This window comes from Vulpes vulpes, chromosome 4, assembly GCF_048418805.1.
Source record: "Vulpes vulpes isolate BD-2025 chromosome 4, VulVul3, whole genome shotgun sequence".
Classification (NCBI taxonomy): domain Eukaryota; kingdom Metazoa; phylum Chordata; class Mammalia; order Carnivora; family Canidae; genus Vulpes; species Vulpes vulpes.
Genome location: NC_132783.1, coordinates 17,869,954 through 17,890,233, shown reverse-complemented (window position 1 = coordinate 17,890,233; position 20,280 = coordinate 17,869,954). Strand labels below are relative to the sequence as shown.

Below are 20,280 nucleotides of genomic sequence, written 5' to 3'. Positions count from 1 at the left end.
TTCTTATTTCTGATGAGAATCAGACAGTATTCTTATTTTCATTCCTCTGCCATGCCCACTGATGCTTTCAGAGATATCACTCTCTTTGGCTGTAGCAGTTTGTCTGTAGTGTGTAGAATGTGGTTTTTGTCTTTATACTGCTTGAGATCCTCTAAGCTTCTTAGATTTGTAAGTTAACGTTTTTCACCTAATTTAGATAAATTTTAGCCACTATTTCTATAGATTTTTTTTCTGCTCAATTATCCCTCTTTTCTCCTTCTGGGACTCCAGTTTCACATATTAGACCAGTTGATATTGTTTTATATGTCCCCAAGGTTCTGTTCATTCCTCAACTTGTAGATAAATATTTGAGCTTATCCCACTTGAGGAACATGGAGAAAGAAAATTTAAGAATGAATTTTTTTCCATGCAATGAATGTTTTACTTCTGATACTATACTTTTTGGTTTTATAATTTCCATCATTTTTATAGTTTCTATGTTCCTAATGAAATTCTAAGCTAATCAGTCATTGTGGCCATTTTTCCCCTAAGTCCTTAAACATGTTTATAATAGTTGCTTTAAGGTTGTTTGCTAATACAGATATTTGAATTATCCTGGAGTCTGTTTCTCTTGAATACTTTTTCTCTTCAGTTTGGATAACATTTTTTTATTTTTTTTGCAAGTCTACTAATTTTGTATTGATATTATGTATTATGCATTGTAGAGACTGCAGTCTGCTGTCTTTCTGTAGAAAATGTTGATATTTGTTATAATAAGCATTTAAACAACTGGCTCATCATTTGAATTTATGTAGGCTTGATTTTTACATTTTCTTAAGGTGAGCTTCTTTTAGTTTGTTTTGGGCCATGGCCCTTCTCACTCTTGTAGAAGGGATACAGATAAATAATATTTAGTCCAGCCCAAATAGATTTCCCAGGTCTATGAAGCTGCTGTGGATTCCACATGAGAAAAAAATGGAGAGTAAGGTAATTTAAAGTGTTAGGATTGAGGGATCTATGAATTTAAAGATCTTCCAGTCATAGTGACAGAAATACTATTGAAACTAGGTTAAATATAAAAGGAAATTTATTGACTCACATAATAAGGTTTAGTGGTGAACCTTCAGGCACAATCTGTCTCCCTCCCTCTTACTTACTCTGTGCCCAGAAAGCACTTCCCAAAGAGTGACAAAATAACCACTGGCAACTCTGGCCTAAATCCCATCAGCTTAGCAACCCCTGTAGGAAAACATTTATTTCTAAATAATTACAACAAAAGTCACAGGAGGACTTCTTCATGCTCTGGCTTGTGTTATGATTCCCAACCCTGGAGTGGAGAGGAGGTGAGACCAGCCCCAGTTGACAACAAGGACTAAGAGTTGGTCAAACAGGGATTCCTAAAGAAAAAGAGGGATTCTAATACCAGAGGAGGCAAATAGATGCTGGACAGACAAAACAAAGAATTTGAGTTCTTTGTTGGTTTATGTGTTGCTCCTCAATAGGGAAAAAGAAGTTTTAGCACTAAAAGTAGAAGCAATAGAGGCCAGAATATCTGAGCCATCATTAGTCTAGACCTGATGAGGAGGGCAGAAATGGGAAATGAGAGAAGCAAAATGATATAGAATTGGTTAAAACACTGATACTATATTGAGAAGAGTTGTATTATGCAGAAAATAAACTTTTGAAGGGAGGGAACATTAGAAAAAGATTTAATTGACCTGTTTGATTAAAGTGCTGCAACCTCCCACTCTGGAAAACTGTGTGGAGGTTCCTCAAAGAGTTAAAAATAGACCTGCCCTACGACCCAGCAATTGCACTGCTGGGGATTTACCCCAAAGATACAGATGCCATGAAACGCCGGGACACCTGCACCCCGATGTTTATAGCAGCAATGTCCACAATAGCCAAACTGTGGGAGGAGCCTCGGTGTCCATCGAAAGATGAATGGATAAAGGAGATGTGGTTTATGTATACAATGGAATATTACTCAGACATTAGAAACGACAAATACCCACCATTTGCTTCAACGTGGATGGAACTGGAGGTATTACGCCGAGTGAAATAAGGCAATCGGAGAAGGACAAACATTATATGATCTCATTCATTTGGGGAATATAAAAAATAGTGAAAGGGAATAAAGGGGAAAGGAGAAAAAATAAATTTATAAAAAAAAGTGCTGCAACCTCAAATCTTTCTTCTGTGGCAACCACTGGAGCATTTTTTTAATTATTAGGAAGCTGCATATTAAAATACAGGTCAGGGCACCTGGGTGGCTCAGCTGGTTAAGCATCTGCCTTTGGCTCAGGTCATGATCCCAGGGTCCTGGAATCAAGCCCTGCATCTCCCTCTCCCTCTCCCTACTGTTCCCTCTGTTCATTCTTTCGTGTTCTCTCTCTCTCTCTCTCTCTCTCTCTCTTTCTCTCTCTTCTGTCAAATAAATAATTAAATCTTAAAAAAATAAAATGAAAAATAAAATTATATAAAATACAGTTCAATGAGGTCAAGGTTATAAAAAAGAGGTTATGTCTTGAGCTATTTGTCATGAGAGAAATTCCCAAGCAGAATGAGGTAAATGGGAATTCAGCACAAACTAATTGTCACTAGTGGCAAAATAAGTCTGAAACAAGCTCCTATATTATCAAATGTGTAAACACTTTATAAGGCACTTCCATGCCTTAGGTCCTTTATCTTTATGAGCACTCTATGTTATGGAAAATGCTTGAATTTTACAACTATTTCACAGGTGGGGAAATCTGCAGTGTATTTCTGGCTTCATCCTAAGCAAAGGATAAAGATTGACAATGTCCTGACTAAGAACTCCTAAAAGGATCCCAACTAGATTACTGTTACTTTACTGGGATCTAGTGGCCTGGCATTATGCCTATTTAAGGAACCTGCAAGGTCTCATTTCAGATATTTCTGTATGAGCAGGATATCAGCTAATGATACCAGAACAGATTTCAAACACTCCCATTTTTGTTCACACTGAGTTCTGTAGGTCCTAAGAGAAATGGTTTTCCTGGTACTGAAGCTCCTTTTATAAAGTATCTCAGTAGTAAAAATTTTCATAAAGTCCAAGACTGAACGAGCTGAGAAAATCTTTTAGAGTTAATACCATTTGCTTTTCACAGGATCCTGACATTTTAGAATTTGGGTGTCGGTGTGTATTTGCAGTTTCAATAGGTGGCAGCATGTCCTCTTCTTTAAACGGTATCTTTTTGAAAGGACATCCTCAGTGAAAAGCTTCTGCTGGGAAAGTAAGAGGTACTACTAACATATAAAGTAAATTCTCTTTATGACCCACCATGAATATGCTCATGGTCACAACTCAAGTACAACAGGTTTTGATCCCACAGGAATAGCTTCAGTACAAATGTAGCATGACACTTCTACTTCAGATTCTAATGCTATTTGGTTCTCTCCTCATCAGTGACTTAGCATACTGGAAAAACTGCCAGACAACACTGAACACTCTTCCACTCACCATTTTGTGGATGATTCTGTTTCCATCCTGGCCGCACCCTTTCCTTCTGCACCCTTTTCAGAGTGACCAGCTCCAAACACTTTTTTCTTTTTCTTTTTTTTTTAAAGATTTGTTTATTCATGAGAGACACACAGAGAGAGAGAGACAGAGACAGAGACACAGGCAGAGGCAGAAGCAGACTCCATGCAGGGACCCCGACATGGGACTTGATCCTGGGTCTCCAGGATCATGCCCTGAGCTGAAGGCGGCACTAAACGGCTGAGCCACCGGCTGCCTACACTTTTCTCTTTTCAAGATGGATTTATCTATCAGCATATATAAATGTTTTAATTCCATATACAATGGCATTTCTTCCAAGGGACCCTCCAAGGAACGGTTGGCTCCGAGTCAAAAAAAAAAAAAAAAGCAGTAGGGAGACATACTAGAAGCTTGAAATCCATCAACTGCCCTGTGTTCTAAGAATATGAATATCTTATCAGAGAAAATCTTTTCTGTTTTCAGTATGGGAATGATGGCTGTCTTGGGTGGGAGTGGTAATGAGGGAAGCAGTTCCTGTTGGTATTCAGGACGTGGGGTCTACATCAGTGGTGTTGTATTATTGCCCTTGAGCACTCACTCTTTGTGCTACAAATACATTTCTCTCCAAAACTGGGCTTCTTTAGGTAAAGTGGGCTTTTGAAAATTAAATTGTGGCCCCCAGAAGGAATTAACCTATGTAAAATATATACATAATAAATATATACATAATAAATATATACATAATTCTATATAATTACATATGCACAAATATATCCTAACTTTCCTAAAACTACCTCTGTTTTGATAATAAAATTAATCTTTGCCTAAGCCTTCTTCTTATCTTAGAAAATAAACTTCCAAAAGAAAAAAAAATTCACTCTCACTGTAACAGAGTTAGTGCCTGTTCAGATACATTTTGATCCTTTCCATCAGTTCTATGCACTCATCCCATCTGTGTGCTTTGATGGCCACTTGTTCTTGGGACGCTCAGAGGATGGACCTTGGGCCCTGGAGCAGCCTCACATCTGTACTGAAGTTCCACAGACAAAAAGAGTAGTTGTGGGAATACAAAACCCTAGTTCCTTTGTCTCCAGGCAGAACTAACAACTCATGTGTAATCTAGGCTCCAGTGCATCTTGCAGGATCAAGTAGAATATGACACTTCACCTGAATTTACAGCCAGGCCTCGATTTCCCCCTTCTCAATCCTGGCTTCCACATGCCCTTCCTGGTTTCTCTGGGGGCATTTGCTTAGTAAGCCACTTGCACCAGAATTCTGGATTCAGGCTCTACTTCTCGGAAAACCTGACCACCGACCAAGGATGTTTACTATTTTTTTCCTTCCCCTCCTCCCTCTCCCTTCCACCTTCTCCCCTCCCCTCCTCTTCTCTCCTCTCCTCCCCTCTCCTCTCCTATCTCTCATTTTCTCTCTCTCTCCCTTGTAAGTTATATTTGGGAAATTGCTTGAATTAATATTATAGAGGGAAAAACCACAGCAACACAAACGTTTCTTTTTGAAATCAGCCATCTCTCAGCCTAATAGGAAGACTGTAATGATCAGAGCCATTTTTAAAAACGTTATTTTTGAATGAGGTACCAAAATCTAGAATCTTATCTTCCGTTGTGGCAATTGCTCTGTTTTTCCCCTTCCTTCCCTTCCCTTCCCTTCCCTTCCCTTCCCTTCCCTTCCCTTCCCTTCCCTTCTTCTCTGTTATCACTTAGCCAACGGTTTCTCTCTCCATGCTTTTAAAACTCTCCAGGTAATTCTAGTTTGTAGTCAGGACTGAGAACCACTGAATGAATCAAAGTAATGCTGACATATTATGGCTAGGAGACAGAGATGATATATACTACAAAATTACAAGCACAATAATGTACCTTTTTTTTTTTTTTTTTTGGTATAAGCTCTAAAGATGACTATGATGCATGCCAGAACTGAGAACCATTTGCCAATTTGTTGACATTTGTTTGATGATTAATTTGAACTAAGTCCATTTCAACACTGTACCTTAAAAAATTATCTTTCATGTGACTGCTGCTCACTTTTGTATTATTACCCATTTAAACACACTGGAAGTAACAAAAGATTCCACTGGATATATAGGATATAAGTAGGTTTTCATCCTACTTAAAATTTTCTCCAGAAGGGCTCCTGGGTGGCTCAGTCCTTTGGGTGTCTCACTCCTGTTTTTGGCTCAGGTAATGATCTCATGGATCTTGAGATGGAGCCTGGTGTCAGGCTCCACACTCAGCAGGGAATCTCCTTGAGGATTCCCTCCTCTGCCCCTCCCCCCACTCTCTCTCTTTCAAAAAATAAACCTTAAACATTTTTTTTTCTTCATCTGCCTCACACATGCCCCCACCCATACCCTTTCTCTGCCTGTCTTTCTCCAGAGCACTTTATCATCTCATTCAGAATGAATGAATAAAGGAAAAATTTTAAAAAGTGAATAAAATAATTTGTAACATAAAAGGGACTTTCTTGAAAGTAATATCATGAAGGAAGATTGAAAAAGATACTTCTAGAGACAAGGGGTTTTGTGGATGCTTTGAACTTTCTATTTTTATAAAGGGAGAAAGGATATCATTTGGAAAATATAGAAGAGGTGTGGTCACATTTGATAAGAGGATGGGGGTAAATTTGCAGAAGGTACAAAATACCCAGAGATGAGGGAGAAGCTATGAAAGAAAAAATTCAATAGTACACAAGTTGACTAATAAAGAAAAGGCAATTAAAACGCTGTGGGACAATTGCCAAACTGTGGAAAGAGCCAAAATGTTCACTGAGAGATGAATGGACAAAGAAGATATATAACAGAAATTACTCAGCCATCAGAAAGGATGAATACTTACCATTTACAATGACCTGGATGGAACTAAAAGGTATTATGCTATATGAAATAAGTCAATCAGAGAAAGATGACTATCATATGGTTTCACTCATATGTGGAATATAAGAAACAGTACAGAGAATCATAGGGGAAGGGAGGGAAAACTGAATGGAAGTCACCAGAGAGGGAGAAACTTGCACCATGAGGGACTCTTAACTATAGGAAACAAACTGAGAGTTGATGAAGGGGAGGTGGGGGAGGGGACAGGGTAATTGGGTGATGGGCATTAAGGAGGGCATGTGATGTGGGGAGCAATGGGTGTTACACACAACTGATAAATTATTGAACACTACATCTGAAAGAAATGACGTACTATATGTTGGCTAATTGAGTTTAAATTTTTAAAAAATAAGGGGACAAAACCTTGTGGGTGAACTCCAATACCAGCTATAGTATGTAGAACACACCAATTCTTTCTAAAAAAATTTTGTGACTTCATTCTATGTTCAAAGCATTGTTTTAGGTGCCAATTACATGGCAGTGAAAGCAACAAGCAAAAATCTCTGCCCGTATTGAGCTAACATTGTGGTGGGAGACAGAGACAATAAACACATAAATTATTAAAATACATATGAGGGTGGTAAGTGCTATGGAGAAAAATAAAACAGTGGTGTTTAGGAGAGCTCCAATTTAAAAGAGGATGGTAGTCAAAGAAGACCTGGTTGAGGAAGGACATGAAGGACAGGAGGAAATGGACCATGTGGACATTTGGCAGGAGAACATTCCAAACAGAGGAAACAAAAAGTGCAACTGCCCTAGGTGGGCAGTGTTCTTGGAGACAGGAAAGAATACCAATGTGGCTTGAGTTGAATAAGAAGAGTGAAAATGAGGTCAGAGAGATGAGGGCTGTAGAGGAGACATGACCATGTAGGCCTGTTGTAGAACTCAGGCTTTATCCTGAATGAGGTGGGAGCCATTGGAAGGTTTTGAGCTAAGGGTGACATACTCTGGTGTTTTAAAAGATCTTTCAAGTTGCTTGTTGCAAATTGGTAAGGAGCAAGAACAAAATCAGGAAAACTATTTAGGAAAGTATTACAGTCCTCTGAGAGATTGTGGTGGTGTCGAATAAGGTGGAAGCTGGAGATGGTGACAGGTGGTTGGCTTCTAGAGATATTTTGAAAACAGAGATGACTGTCTTTGCTGATAACTGGATTCAGTGGGTAAGAGAAAGAGATGTCAAGGAAAATTTCTGTTCACAATTATGTATTTTGTATTTGGTTCAATTCAATTTTGTAAACATTTGTTTTCTACTGTATATTATCGACTATATGTGAGGCACTGTACTAGCAATTTCTTCTACCAAAGAGACTTATATTCTGGAAAGGGAAACAGATGTATCAGTCAATAAATGTGTGTATACCACATTAAAACTAACAACCAAAGTATGATCAAGTTCTAAAAGTGGGAAGAGATTAATATTGTTACAGAGATAGAAGAAGATGGTCATGGAAATCCTTCTGGAGGAAGTGATAATTAAGTTGAATATTGACAAATGCATCAGGGGTTTTCTGGGTGTTGAGCAATATTCCAGGGAGAAGACACTGCAAGTACAAAGACACAGAGAAATGAAACAGCATGGTGTGTCCGGGAAACTACAAGCAGATTGGACTGGCTGGAATTTTGAAGTTCAAAGTGAAGAGAGGCTGGGAGCTGAGTGGAGCAGATGATTAAGGGTCTTAAATGCCCAGTTTTAAGCCTAGGCTTTACTCCAAAGAAGAACCAGTGAAGGGCTTTCCAAAAGGAGACACTGTGATTGATCAGAATTACATTTTATAAGGTATTCTAGTGACTGTGCAGAGATAAATTGGAGAGAGGTGAAAGCAGGAGTCCAGAAACCCAACAGAAAGTTGTAACCGTTGCTGAGAGCCTGCATGAAGATGATGGCAGAGGGCATAGAAAAGAAAGGATGTACTTAAGAGATTGTAATAGCAGGGTCTAATGACCAGTTGGTTATAGTGAATGAGAGGGAAGGCAGAGACTGGGAGGCTAGAGATTCATTCCCATTAAGATTAGAGAACACTGAAAAATAAAGGAGGTTATGAAAGTGGGAAAAGTGATGAGATCAATTTTGGCATGTTGAGATGAAGGGCTTGGAGGATAAAGATGGAAATCTTCAGGGAGAAGTTGAATATAGGGGACTGGGAATTAACAGAGATGTCTGACCTTTATCTATAGATTTGTGGGTCAACAACATACAGGGAGGTATTTAGAACACCAAGAATCCACTGGACTATCAGGGGAAGAGGTTTAAAATGAAGAAGTGTCCAGGACAGAATGCTGAGGAACATCAGATTCTAAGGGGAGGATACAAGAAAGCAAACCAACAACTGACATTGTGTAGTAAGACAGGTAAGACAAGAACCAGGAAGAGGGCCCTCCAGAGTCAAAGAAGGAAAAGATAGAATGATTAAAGGTAACAAAAGCCATGATAAGATCACATAAGATAAGGACTTAGACACATTTGTGAGTTGGGTAATTTGAAGATCATCCTTGACCTGACAAAGGTCAAGTTTGATACAGTGATAGGATATAGGATGTTAGAAATCAGACTATCGTGATTTGATGAATGGATAGAAGTTGAGGGAGTATAGACACATGTAGAGACTACTCTTTCAAGGAGCTTAACTGTGAGTTCCAAATCTTTCCCCTCCACATGAGGTGAGGCTACACCTGGACTAATCTGTGAACTACAAAAGGTGGAGGCAGATAAGTGGTGGAAAGCAGATGAGTGTTCAGAGCTATGCATGAAGTGAGAAAGTAACTCTAGTAGGCCAGATAGGGAAGTTGAAAGTGTCCCCAAAGATGAGGAGTGAGATCTTGTATTTGAAGCTAGAATAGGAGACCTAGGTTAGAACGGCTAGGTAGGCAGTTTGTAGGCAGCTTGAGAAGATTGCTGGGACTGACGTTCAAAGGATTGATCAGGGGCCTAAGCTCTGTGGAGACAAAGAGGAATTAGTAAACTGAGAGAATGGTGAGGGGCAAAGGCCTGGCTGTCGTGATGGGGTCTTGAGACAGAGGGGTAGAAGTAGGGAAGTTTGAGAACTAAGAGACTAGCAGATAATGGCTTTATATATGTAAGGATCTCATACAGAGAACAGTTTGAGGCAACAAACTCTGGCACATGGCCATGGGAATGGGATGATGATGGGATAAAAGATGCAGGTGTTTGGCTGAGGTTGGTAAGGTTCTGGAAAGTTGCAGTGATGGTGGAATCTTCCCCATGGGCACTCAAGTTACCCAAAATGATGGCAGAAGTTGGATTCAAGGGAAAAAACACGCCTAACTCCCCAGTAAAGATAAAGGAGTGACAAGGAGATGACAGTCATCAATAACAAGTAAGGGGATAGAAAAGCTAAACGGGGTAAATGTCAAAGCAGGAAAGATTTTTACACAAGAGTGTACACATAACGGCATCAGGGAGGATATCTTCAACTCCTCCAGGACCTGCCATACATTTGGGAGAGCTGCAAAAGGAAGTGGTATCCTTGAAGTAGATACAGGAGTGAAAGTTTCCATTTCAGTGAAGTACGTAAGGAAAGATTGTCTTTGTAATATACATATAAAAGCAATATGCTCCCAGAAACTAAGGATTTTATTTTCTGCTAAGGCTATTGAATTAAGGATTTCCAGGGAATCACAGAAGACAGTTGTACTGACCCGGAAGTATTTAATATGATCAAGTCTTAAATAAGAAGCCATGAACATAAACATTTAAAACCAAATATATAATAAATAATTATTAAGTTATAAAGTACATAGTTCGTATTAAAACTAAATTCTCAGATGCAAATGTAAATACAACAGAGCAATAATATAGAATAATAATGCTACAATTTTATACAAGCGTCCAAAGAAGACACTTTCAGCTACAATAGTAAAAATCATGATTAATTTTCCCTGAATTTCCATGACCTACTGCAATGTTTTTCTATCTTTCTTTTCTTCCTTACTTCCTTTTTTTTTTTTTTTTTGGAACATCTTTTTTGTTCCTGCAGTGAGTGTTGCTACAAGTGCTTTTGAATAAGATTGTGCAACTAAATATCAGATTCAGTAAAAGTTTTACTCAGAAGTATGGTCAGATGTTCCCATAAGAGTATCCAGAACCTTAGAGACTCATAGACACGTGTATAAAGCTCTAAAAAAGGCAGAATAGACCTTAGAGATTCAGTTCAACACCCTCATTCTACAGATAAGGAAATGGAAACCCCCAGAATTTAAGCAAGTGACCATGATTTCACAGCCAGTAAGATTTCAGGCCTCCTATATCACCATCCACAGGTGAAAGTAATGTTTTTAGGTAAGCCTTATATCCCTTGTGAGAGCTGATTAAGCCTTGAACACAGAGCAGTGAAGATGGAACTGTTCAAGTCTTCTTCATCTTGTTTATTCCAATGCAGTGCTTTTCTTGGGGGTGTTGCTAGATCTTTACTTGAGTCCTCAAACTCAGTTTAGTGAAGGCTCTTAACCAGCACCCCCATTTAATTATTTTTACTTTTAAGATAGAATCTCTGGTCAAAGGATTAGAACAGAGATTTTAACAGTAAACACACCAAAATAAATACATTATTTTAAATATAAAAATCACAGTGTCAAAGAAGTCAACAACTATAAAGCCAGAAACAAGAAATACAGACTTCATCCTTCCCTAGTCAACTTTATGGCTGCTTTCTACTTTTATCCCAACAATCTGGCACCATTTGACATATGGGTAGGCTTTATATGCATGTTTTCATCATTACTGTTTACATGATCGATCCCTCTGTAATAACATTTGAAAATTTTAAAAAAGAATACCTTGTTTCTGATGATACAACATTTCATCAAGAGTTGATAAAATCATTGATGGCTAATATAGCTTTTAGAACTATGAATTTTTCTGTACTTGTTTTTAAAATACTTTTAAGTAGATAATTTTTTCTTCTCAGGACATACAGTGTTTCCCATCCCACATCCTCTTGCACATTCACAGCCATTTTAACAATAAGAGATTCTCAAATAGCTTATAACATTCTAGCAAACATTTTATTTTTCTAGAGTTTTTAACTTCATATTTAAATAAACTCTACTGGAGTTGATATGAAATGGCAGTTAAAGCAGGTTGCTTATTTTTACTATCCATGGTTGAAAGATTGGAATGTTTATGCAGAAGTCTGTTTTCTATTAGGACAGGAGTCTTGGCCTCTTGATTTGTCTCCTGATTTTGATCTCATATAAGTGATTAAATTTGTTTTAATGCAAAGCATGCAAGAACAAACTGTCACTTTTAAAAGAAGAAGGAAAAGAAAGGAAGGAAGGAAGGTGACTGACATTTGGAGTTACTAGCTTGCTCCCACACAATCATTATAACAATTTGAGATGAGAGCTATAAGACTTTTTAAAAATATATATTGTTCCAGAAAACCACCTGATGTATGTCCCTCTATAGGTTTTAATTGCCATTTCCACAAGCTTAAAATATTAGCTTATAAGGGACTTGAACTGGGAAAGATACTGTTAAACCCACTTAAGGAAAAAAAAAAAAGACTAAAGAGTGTCTTCCATAAATACATTCATATCTATAGCATTTAAATATTTTTTATAAATCTCAATAAAGGAATAAGACTTTTTTGTAGCCATCTAGTAAAGCTATCCCCTGGCACATAAATAAACTATATATTTATATGTTAGGTATTCTGAGATAAAAAGTAAACTCTTCAGATATACATTTGTAACACTCCACTTTTGTTTCCTTAAAAGAATAAAGACCAACTTTTTATCTTGACCCTATGCTTCTGTATTTCAGCTTGAATAGAAGGTAAATAACTTTTAAGTTATGAGCCTTAGAGACCTCATTCTTGTAATCAAGATCAAGACAAAAATAAGATCAATAAATTCCCAAACTACATTTTTGGTTAAAAATTTTAAGCTTCTCTCCTAATAAAGGAATGTCATAGTTGGGCAATAATATAAAGTAAAAACTTTAGAAACCATAGAAATCCATAACATAGGAAGTCAAACTCTAATTGAGTAGAAAGCTTTTTCAAGCTTTGACCAAACAGAGCATGTGAATCAAACTGAAGTATTGCATAGTAATTAAGGGGAAATAATCCTGACTTTGAACAGCTATCTGAGTCTTTTTCCCCATCACTAATATGTTGTACTCCTCCATTTAGAATACCAAGAAGTGAGTTTCACTACTGTATTAGAGTATGTAATATAGTGTCCAGCTTCAAGTTAGATCCTCAGGAACCTTCATATCTCATGTGTTCTAGGAGAGATGTTGATGAATCATCTGTGAAAATAATATACCATGAGTAACATAAATATAAGCAGCAATCTGAATAAATAAATATGAAGTAGAAAATCAAATATAATTTCAGTTACATACCTTTTGGATGAGTGATTTCAGTCTTTCTAGGAATTCTTTGGGTGGTGCTTTCTCATAAGAATCACATGAGGGGCATGCCTAGAAATCAATGAAAAAGTAACAATTCTTCTTTAAAACATTTTTCCTATTTAATAAAATGTTCAATTAAAATTTTTTTCTAATTAGAGATATCATTCATGTCCACTGAAAAAAACTCAAGATGTGCATAAAATTGTTCAGGAAAAAAACAATGAGAAAAATCATTTGTAATTCCATCCTCAGAGATCACCACTGCAATCTTTTGATGTATATCCTTCCAGTAATGTTTTTTTTTCTTTGCATTTATGTTTTCTACAATGGTTGGTAATTTGCTTTATTTACACTCAGCGTATCACAAGCATTTCCTATATGTTAAATATTCTTCAAAAATATGATACATCATGGTTGCTTTGTATTCCAACATTGGATCAAACTATTACTATTTTTGGACACGTAGATTGTTCTAACTTTTCACTATTGTATATAATGCTGCAAGGACATTTCTGAATAACTTTTGTATGCATCTTTATTTTATTTGATAAATTTCTGGAAGTAGAATTACTAAATTAAAGAAATAAAGATTTTTGTCTCAATATATATTGTAAAAAAAAAAAGTATGCTTCTATTCATGCAAACCATTCTTACTATTGTTGAGTATTGTTAAAAACTTTAATTGGAAAGAAGCAGGATTTCCTTACATTGCATTGATTTGATTATAGGGAGACGGAACAATTTTTATATGTGTATTGCCCATTTATATTTCTTTTAAAAAAAATTCTAGGGACGCCTGAGTGCCTCAGCAGTTGAGCAGTTGAGTGTCTGCCTTTGGCCCAGGGCGTGATCCTGGGGTCCTGGGATCAAGTCCCACATCGGGCTCCCTGCATGGAGCCTACTTCTCCCTCTGCCTATGTCTCTGCCTCTCTCTCTCTCTCTCTCTCTCTCTGTGTGTGTCTCATGAATAAATAAACGGAGTCTTAAAAAATGAAAAAATTCTAGCTTTTCTCCTTTATCCTTATTCCTTTTGAGACACTGAACACAAGGCTATTGTTTAGTATTCAGCATCTCTAAGCCAATTTGAGGTGGTGAGAGCATTTGACCAAAGGGTAAGAGATATAGGTTGTAGTTCTCATTCTGCCACTTAGTGTTTGTGGGGCTTGGGACAAATCACTTAGGCTCTTTAGGTCTCATTTTCCCATCTACCAAATGAAGGTGCTTAACTAAATAGTTCTAAGTTCAGTTCCAGCACTGCCATTTCATGAGTCTGTTGTTGACTGGCTCCTTTCTTTCTAAGGAAAGTTTTATTTATTTATTTTTAATTTATGATAGTCACACAGAGAGAGAGAGAGAGAGAGGCAGAGACATAGGCAGAGGGAGAAGCAGGCTCCATGCACCGGGAGCCAGACGTGGGACTCCATCCTGGGTCTCCAGGATCGTGCCCTGGGCCAAAGGCAGGCGCTAAACCGCTGCGCCACCCAGAGATCCCTCTAGGGAAAGTTTTAAAGCAATACTCTTCACAGTGCACCTGGCTAAGCAATTAAAGGAAACAAAAATCATCTTGATAATGTCATTAAGATATCATTTGAATCATATGTGAAATTCCTTGGAAGAAAAGAGGACTGATTAAAAAAATATTTTGGAGGGACACCTGGGTGGCTTAGTTGTTTAAGCATCTGCATTTAGCTCAGGTCATGATATCAGGGTCCTGGGATCAAGCTGCCTGTCAGGCACCCTGCTCAGTGGAGAGTCTGCTTCTCCCTCTCTCCCTCTGTCCTTCCTCCCCACTAAGGACTATTAAAATTCTTCAGCCAAATAATGAGGTCTATCTATTTAAATATAGTACTGACTCTGTGATTGTATAGGATAATAATATTTTTTAAGAGAAGAAGGGCAAGTTTGAGATTTTTCTTAGTCTCTTGTAGGCCATCTCTTTTCTTGTAGGAAAGCTAAGATATAGGTCCTGTTAATAAGAACACAAGTTATATGTGACCATATAATGAGAGAAAAATATTTAACTCCTAGGTCACAGGTGGATTCTCAACCTAGTAACATCCTCACCTTGGGAAGTTATATTAACATTTCAGCTACCAGGGACTTTTAGCAAATTCTGATAGGATTTCTGGGCACTTTCAAGTCTGTGGATTTGGAAGAGGTGACTGCATTTCTCAAAGCACACCATACATAGATAACATGTAACTGGAAGGAAGGCACTGGAATCTCTAGCTACAAGTGTGTGTGTGTGTGTGTGTGTGTGTGTGTGTGTGTGTTATGTCATGTAAGATATAATTAATAAGTACAAATAAAATAGATGGCAAATGACAATCTTACTGGTCTGTGTCTCTGTCTTCTGCCTGCATTTGTGGGAGGTAGTTTCCTCTTCAGCTGTTTAGTTAATACATTGATTATCTGTTCATTGCCTCCTGTGTTTGCTGCCTTTAGTTGGACCTTCTGAAAACATGAAAAAGCTGACCGCTCACAATGCCTCTGAAAGAGAAATTAATTATATATATGTTAACAAAGCAAAAGTTATCCATAAAGTAAAAATGACCTTCCCAATTCTCTTTTTCTACTTCTACAACAGTGTATTAGATTTCATTTATTCCCACGGATGATGAGGAATGAATTCACATCTTACTTAATGTTTGGGCTGAAGAGAAGGAGGTCCTGCAATGTAAAATTTCACCCTATATTAGGGAAGAGAGGATATATTCCTGCCTTGCAGGCAAGAGGAAGGAGCCTCACCTTTCCACAGCTCTCTATTCCTAATTCCATTTGAGGTCCGGGTGGTGGGCAGGATCTTTGTGTTTTGTGAGTTTGGTTTTAGAAAAAATTTTCTAAAAGTTAACACTGACTGGTTGCAGCTTTGGGTAAGATAAGCGGTAGTCCAATTAATAATCTCTTCTATTTGTTTTTTGTTGTTGTTGTTTCTTTCCACAATTTACTGGAAGCATCTAACAGTGACATGTCTTGAGCAGCATCTTATCTTGTACAACACCTGGCATCATATCATGTCTTATTGCTTTAATAAATATGTATGGAGTTGACAAATGAAGTAAATGAGTCAAAGCCCCTACTTTGGGGAAAGGAAGTGGCTACCTACTTTTGTTGGCATATTCCACATCTAAGATTCAATACACCTGCACAGACTACACATGACTCTTCTAAAATCGTATTCACACTCTTAGGTCCATTAGAGTAGGATTCTGCATAAATCAAGCAGTCAAGGAACAGAATTTGAGTCAAGGAACTTTCCCAACAAATGGGAGGGAAGACTGTTTTTCAGAAACTAAGGGTAGTGTCTCAAAGAATGGAGAAGTGGACAGAACAAAGATCAAAATCTTGTCTCTTAGTTTAGTCAAATAACTAGTGAGTAGTGAGTAAGTCAAAAATTTTAAAAATCAAACTAAAAATAAAATGAAATTTATTGGAAGAACAAAATTTAAACTGACTTATTGAAAACCTTTTAATGCTGATCTAAGAATTTGCAGCCAAGTGTCTTTTTTCTTTTAGCAAATGTGTGTATATTATGGTCTTCTATCCCCACCCCACCCTACTCCCGTTGCTGTATCCTCATTTCTCTAATGTGTATGGAAGTCACTGCCATATAACCAGAAACCTCCATCTTTCTAAGTTCCTACAAGGGCAGTTCCATATTTAACAAAATTACCTGAGTCTTCTCATGGACAATCAGCTGAAAATAGCATCTGGCCTGCTTTGCATTTTCCAACCCATATGCTTACCCAATATGAATGTTGATTAATAACATGCATCTTTAAGACACAACCCCATCAGGTTTGCTTTGCATACATAGCCACAAGCCGAGAACCAGCTTATCTGGTTTCCTTATATCAGAGCAACTTGCCTGTCTCATAGGGCAAGGTAATATCCTTTCCATGTTTGCCAAAATGCTTATTTAATAGAAACTATTTATAAATGTTAATTATAGCACTTTTTTTTCCTTGAAAACCACATGTTCATGTTTGTTGAAGTTTTTTCTTTTCTCTTCTTTTTGACCACAACCGGCTTAACTTACTGGAAAAAAATAATATTCATATTTAAAGAGGTAAATTTTCCAGCTGAAACTGAAAACACTAACTGCTTCATCCGTGATGATCTGAGAAACCAGCATTTCTCACAGAAGCCCATTTTGCTGAGTTAACATTTACATGTGTATGTTGAAAGAAAGTTATGTTCCAAAGAAGTATAGGGGCCCTACCAAAAGAACTCCCTTGATATTGCCAGGAATGGTCAAGATCAGTGATGAAAGATTTTATACCTGAGAAAGCTTTTCTGAAAGCCCCTGAATGGCATCTGGATACTGATGCCCATATGGACATGCTGTGCTGTCTCTCCTACCCTTCTTTGTTCACTGGTCTCAGTAAACAGTGGTGTTGCTTTGTGCTTTCTGCAAGTAGCAGAGTGGTGCCTGGCAATGCGTGGTCCAGGACAAGTAGCTGCTGGATTTGGCTTCAGATGCACATCAAAGGCAGCCTCAAAAAGGAAAAGAAGTGGAGGAAGTGTCCTGATAACCGCCTTGAGGATGTACTGAGAAGGGGAGTGAAGAGATTAACCTTGCTTCAGACAGCCACCATGCCCTGTCACTTATGGGGTTTACAGGATGAACCCAAATGCATGCACAATACCACTATCTGGGAATATAACAATTATTTTCCTTTGCTGTGTCTCAGTGACAGCAAACTAGGAGGGCAAGGCTTTGATTCCTTCATCCTCTAATGCTTGATAACATGAAGAGTTATGTGTCCTACATTAATATTGCAGAATAGAGGGAGCAATACAGAAGTGAAAAGCAAGAGTAACAAAGAGAACGGCCAAATGTTGCTTTTGCAAGGGAGTGCATTTGGCTTTGTTGTTTTGCAATTGAATATTTGAAAATATTTTCCTCCTTATAGTTTATTTTTAACCTACTTTTTCCCCCTCCTCACAGAAAGGCCTAGCCACTCACACTATGAAGTCTTGGGCAAGATTACCTTTGTCCCACACACAAACCAGGTCTAAATTGAGGTTTCTCAATAACAACACAATTGACATTTTGGGCTAGATAATTCTTTGTTGTTAGGACTGTCCCATGCATTCTAGAATTTTTAGTAGCATCTCCTACCTCTCACTACTAGATGCCAATAGAAACCACTCCCCTATACCACAATTGTGACAACCCAAAATTTCTCCAAACAATGTCAGATGTTCTCAGGTGGCAAAAGCATTACCAGTTGAGGACCACTGGTTATGTAATTAGAAAGAGATTGATGCCTGGCAAGGCCAATTAGGGATCAGAGATAATCAACATTTATCAACATTTACATGCAACATGTAAATGAATTTATTTTCCTTAAACTTTTTAATCTTTTCAAATTTCTAATCGACAGCTGCTTTGATGCTAGCCCTGAAAAACTTGAAATAATGCTACTGTGGCCTTGAACTATTTTCTTTCTTCCTAAATTTGCGTATCAGCATAGCTTAAAGATCTTAGTTACAACATTACTCACTTGTATCATAGCCAGCATTGTTTGAGAAGATTGTCAGATAGAAACAGTGTCACTGAGACAAAATCTTCTCATTATGATGTAAGATTAAAAAAAAAAAAAAAACCTCTATCTTTAACAAAGCATAGATATTTAACAAAGGAAGCACCCACAGGATCAACTCAAGTTAGAAAATGGGAAATCTTTCTTATTTCTCATTTTGCAAGTTACAGATGGGGCTAGTCCAAAAGGAGTCTAATCACAACAGTTAGACAAAATGCATGAGATGCTAAAAATGCATGTTTTGATAATTAGGTCATGATTAAGAAATATTCTCACTTATTGGAAGTCTTTCCAATAAGCTGAATATGCTACTTTCATTTTAGATGCTGCTTATTAGAAAAGGACCTAGTAAATGAGAGTGGTTAGGTTCAGAGCTAGAGAGTGAATTTTAGAGAAAAGCAATAGTTGTGACTCATTCACTTTCTAAACTTTTACACATAGTCATTTACGATAATTGTTTTCTTTCCAATATATCTTCATGTCTCCCCCTCTGCAGTGTCCTAATTACTGGTAGCACTTTTATAGGAACTCTAATTTATTCAGGTAAAGGTCTGTGACAATGAAAACATTTCCCCAATTGCATTTATCTCCTCAGGATACCAGACATGAAGATTAGAGCGAAGTTACTAAGGAAAAGATCAGCACACAGCACTCTTAAACTATAATGCTAGATGTTTTCTTCCTGGGACTTAATGGATTTAAGTGGCTTAAGAGAATGGGATGAGTTTGTGGAAACAGTCCTCTTGAAAGACCTCTCCAAAGGCCGAAGGCAAGACCCACTGAGGCCAAGGTATATGGGAATTCTACTGTTTTTCCATGCTTTTCCTGCAATTTGTTCTTTTTTCTTTTTCTTTCTTTCTTTCTTTCCTTCTTTCTTTCTTTCTTTCTTTCTTGTTATTAAAAGGTGAATTCTGCTTCTTCCGGTGTGTGTCTATATTTCTTAGATAGGTTTGCAAAGGAGGACTCAGTAACTTTCATGCACTAGCTCTTAAATGTAATTTAAAAATTGTTCAGAAACTGATTATAGTATAGTTTTCTTATTCTGTCTCAACAGTACTACTTGAAAGTACTCTTAGAGATAGTTGGAGATAAAAAAATATTTTATAAGGTATAAAGGTTATTTTATTGGTTGGCTTGTTGGTGAATCAATGAATGTTTGACCAAAATAAGAATAACTATTTTACCAACTATTAAACCCCCAAACTCATTGAAATTATGTAGATTCCTTGATAATTATATTAATGCCTTTCTTAATTGGATTTAAACACTTGTACCACATATATTTTCACAAATAAATTCAACTGGTCTTACCTTTACATCTTCTGGAGCTGGCAGAGATTCAGGGTCCTAAAGCAAAAAAAAAAAAAAAAAAAAATTAGTCCTGGGTTATTTTTTATAAGTCAAAAAGCTCCTTTTATATTAATTAAAGAATATTATTTAAATTTTGTTGTGACGAAAATGGCCTTACCAAGTCATTCACATAATTTTTAAGCTGATCAACAATATCTATAAGTTGACGCATTCTAATCAAGAGAAGATCTTGCTCTTGGAAGCTTGATTTATGGGCCACTGTCCCCAAGAAGATGACCAACAGGCAGATGACTATCTTCTCCATGTTGCCAGCACTGGATCTTCTAAGTGCCAGTAGAGCAAGACCTTGGTCTCAGTTTTCACTGCAGTTTGACTGTGAACAGGTTGTCAGTAAAGCTACCTATTTATTCATCCTTCAGGGAGAGGTAAAGCCCTCCCATTGCAGCCTGGAAATCTTTGTAAAATGGATGAATGTGAGTAACTCTTTTTTCTTTTCCACTGGCTAGGTATACGTGTGCATGTGCTAATGCGTGGGGGCAGGGATTGATGGAGTCAACGAAATGTGCCCCATCTGCATCTTACACAGGAAAAGAGAAATGGGTGAATTCCAATTTTCAGCATGAATCAAGAAGTATGCATGGTAAACAGTAGGTACTACAAAACTTCAAAGAAG

At 37.4% G+C, this 20,280-nt stretch overlaps 1 protein-coding gene across 1 annotated transcript; it reads right to left on the bottom strand.

Annotated features, from left to right (window-relative positions):
* Window positions 1-12,618: 12,618 nt before the first annotated feature.
* IL21 (interleukin 21) lies at window positions 12,619-19,923 on the bottom strand. Its single transcript, XM_026016816.2, has 5 exons — window positions 19,765-19,923; window positions 19,608-19,643; window positions 15,082-15,237; window positions 12,739-12,816; window positions 12,619-12,642 (listed from the first exon to the last, which is right to left on the bottom strand). Exons 1-5 carry the CDS (start codon window positions 19,909-19,911, stop codon window positions 12,619-12,621), a joined length of 441 nt encoding a protein of 146 aa, XP_025872601.2. The 5' UTR covers window positions 19,912-19,923.
* Between the last annotated feature and the right edge of the window lie 357 nt (window positions 19,924-20,280).

Coding starts and splice junctions, on each gene's coding strand:
- IL21 (XM_026016816.2), bottom strand. CDS start 19,911: ATGGAGAAGATAGTCATCTGCCTGTTGGTCATCTTCTTGGGGACAGTG. Junction 19,644..19,764: donor AAAATTATGTGAATGACTTG/GTAAGGCCATTT, acceptor TTTTTGCTTTAG/GACCCTGAATCTCTGCCAGC. Junction 12,643..12,738: donor TGAAATCACTCATCCAAAAG/GTATGTAACTGA, acceptor TTATTTTCACAG/ATGATTCATCAACATCTCTC.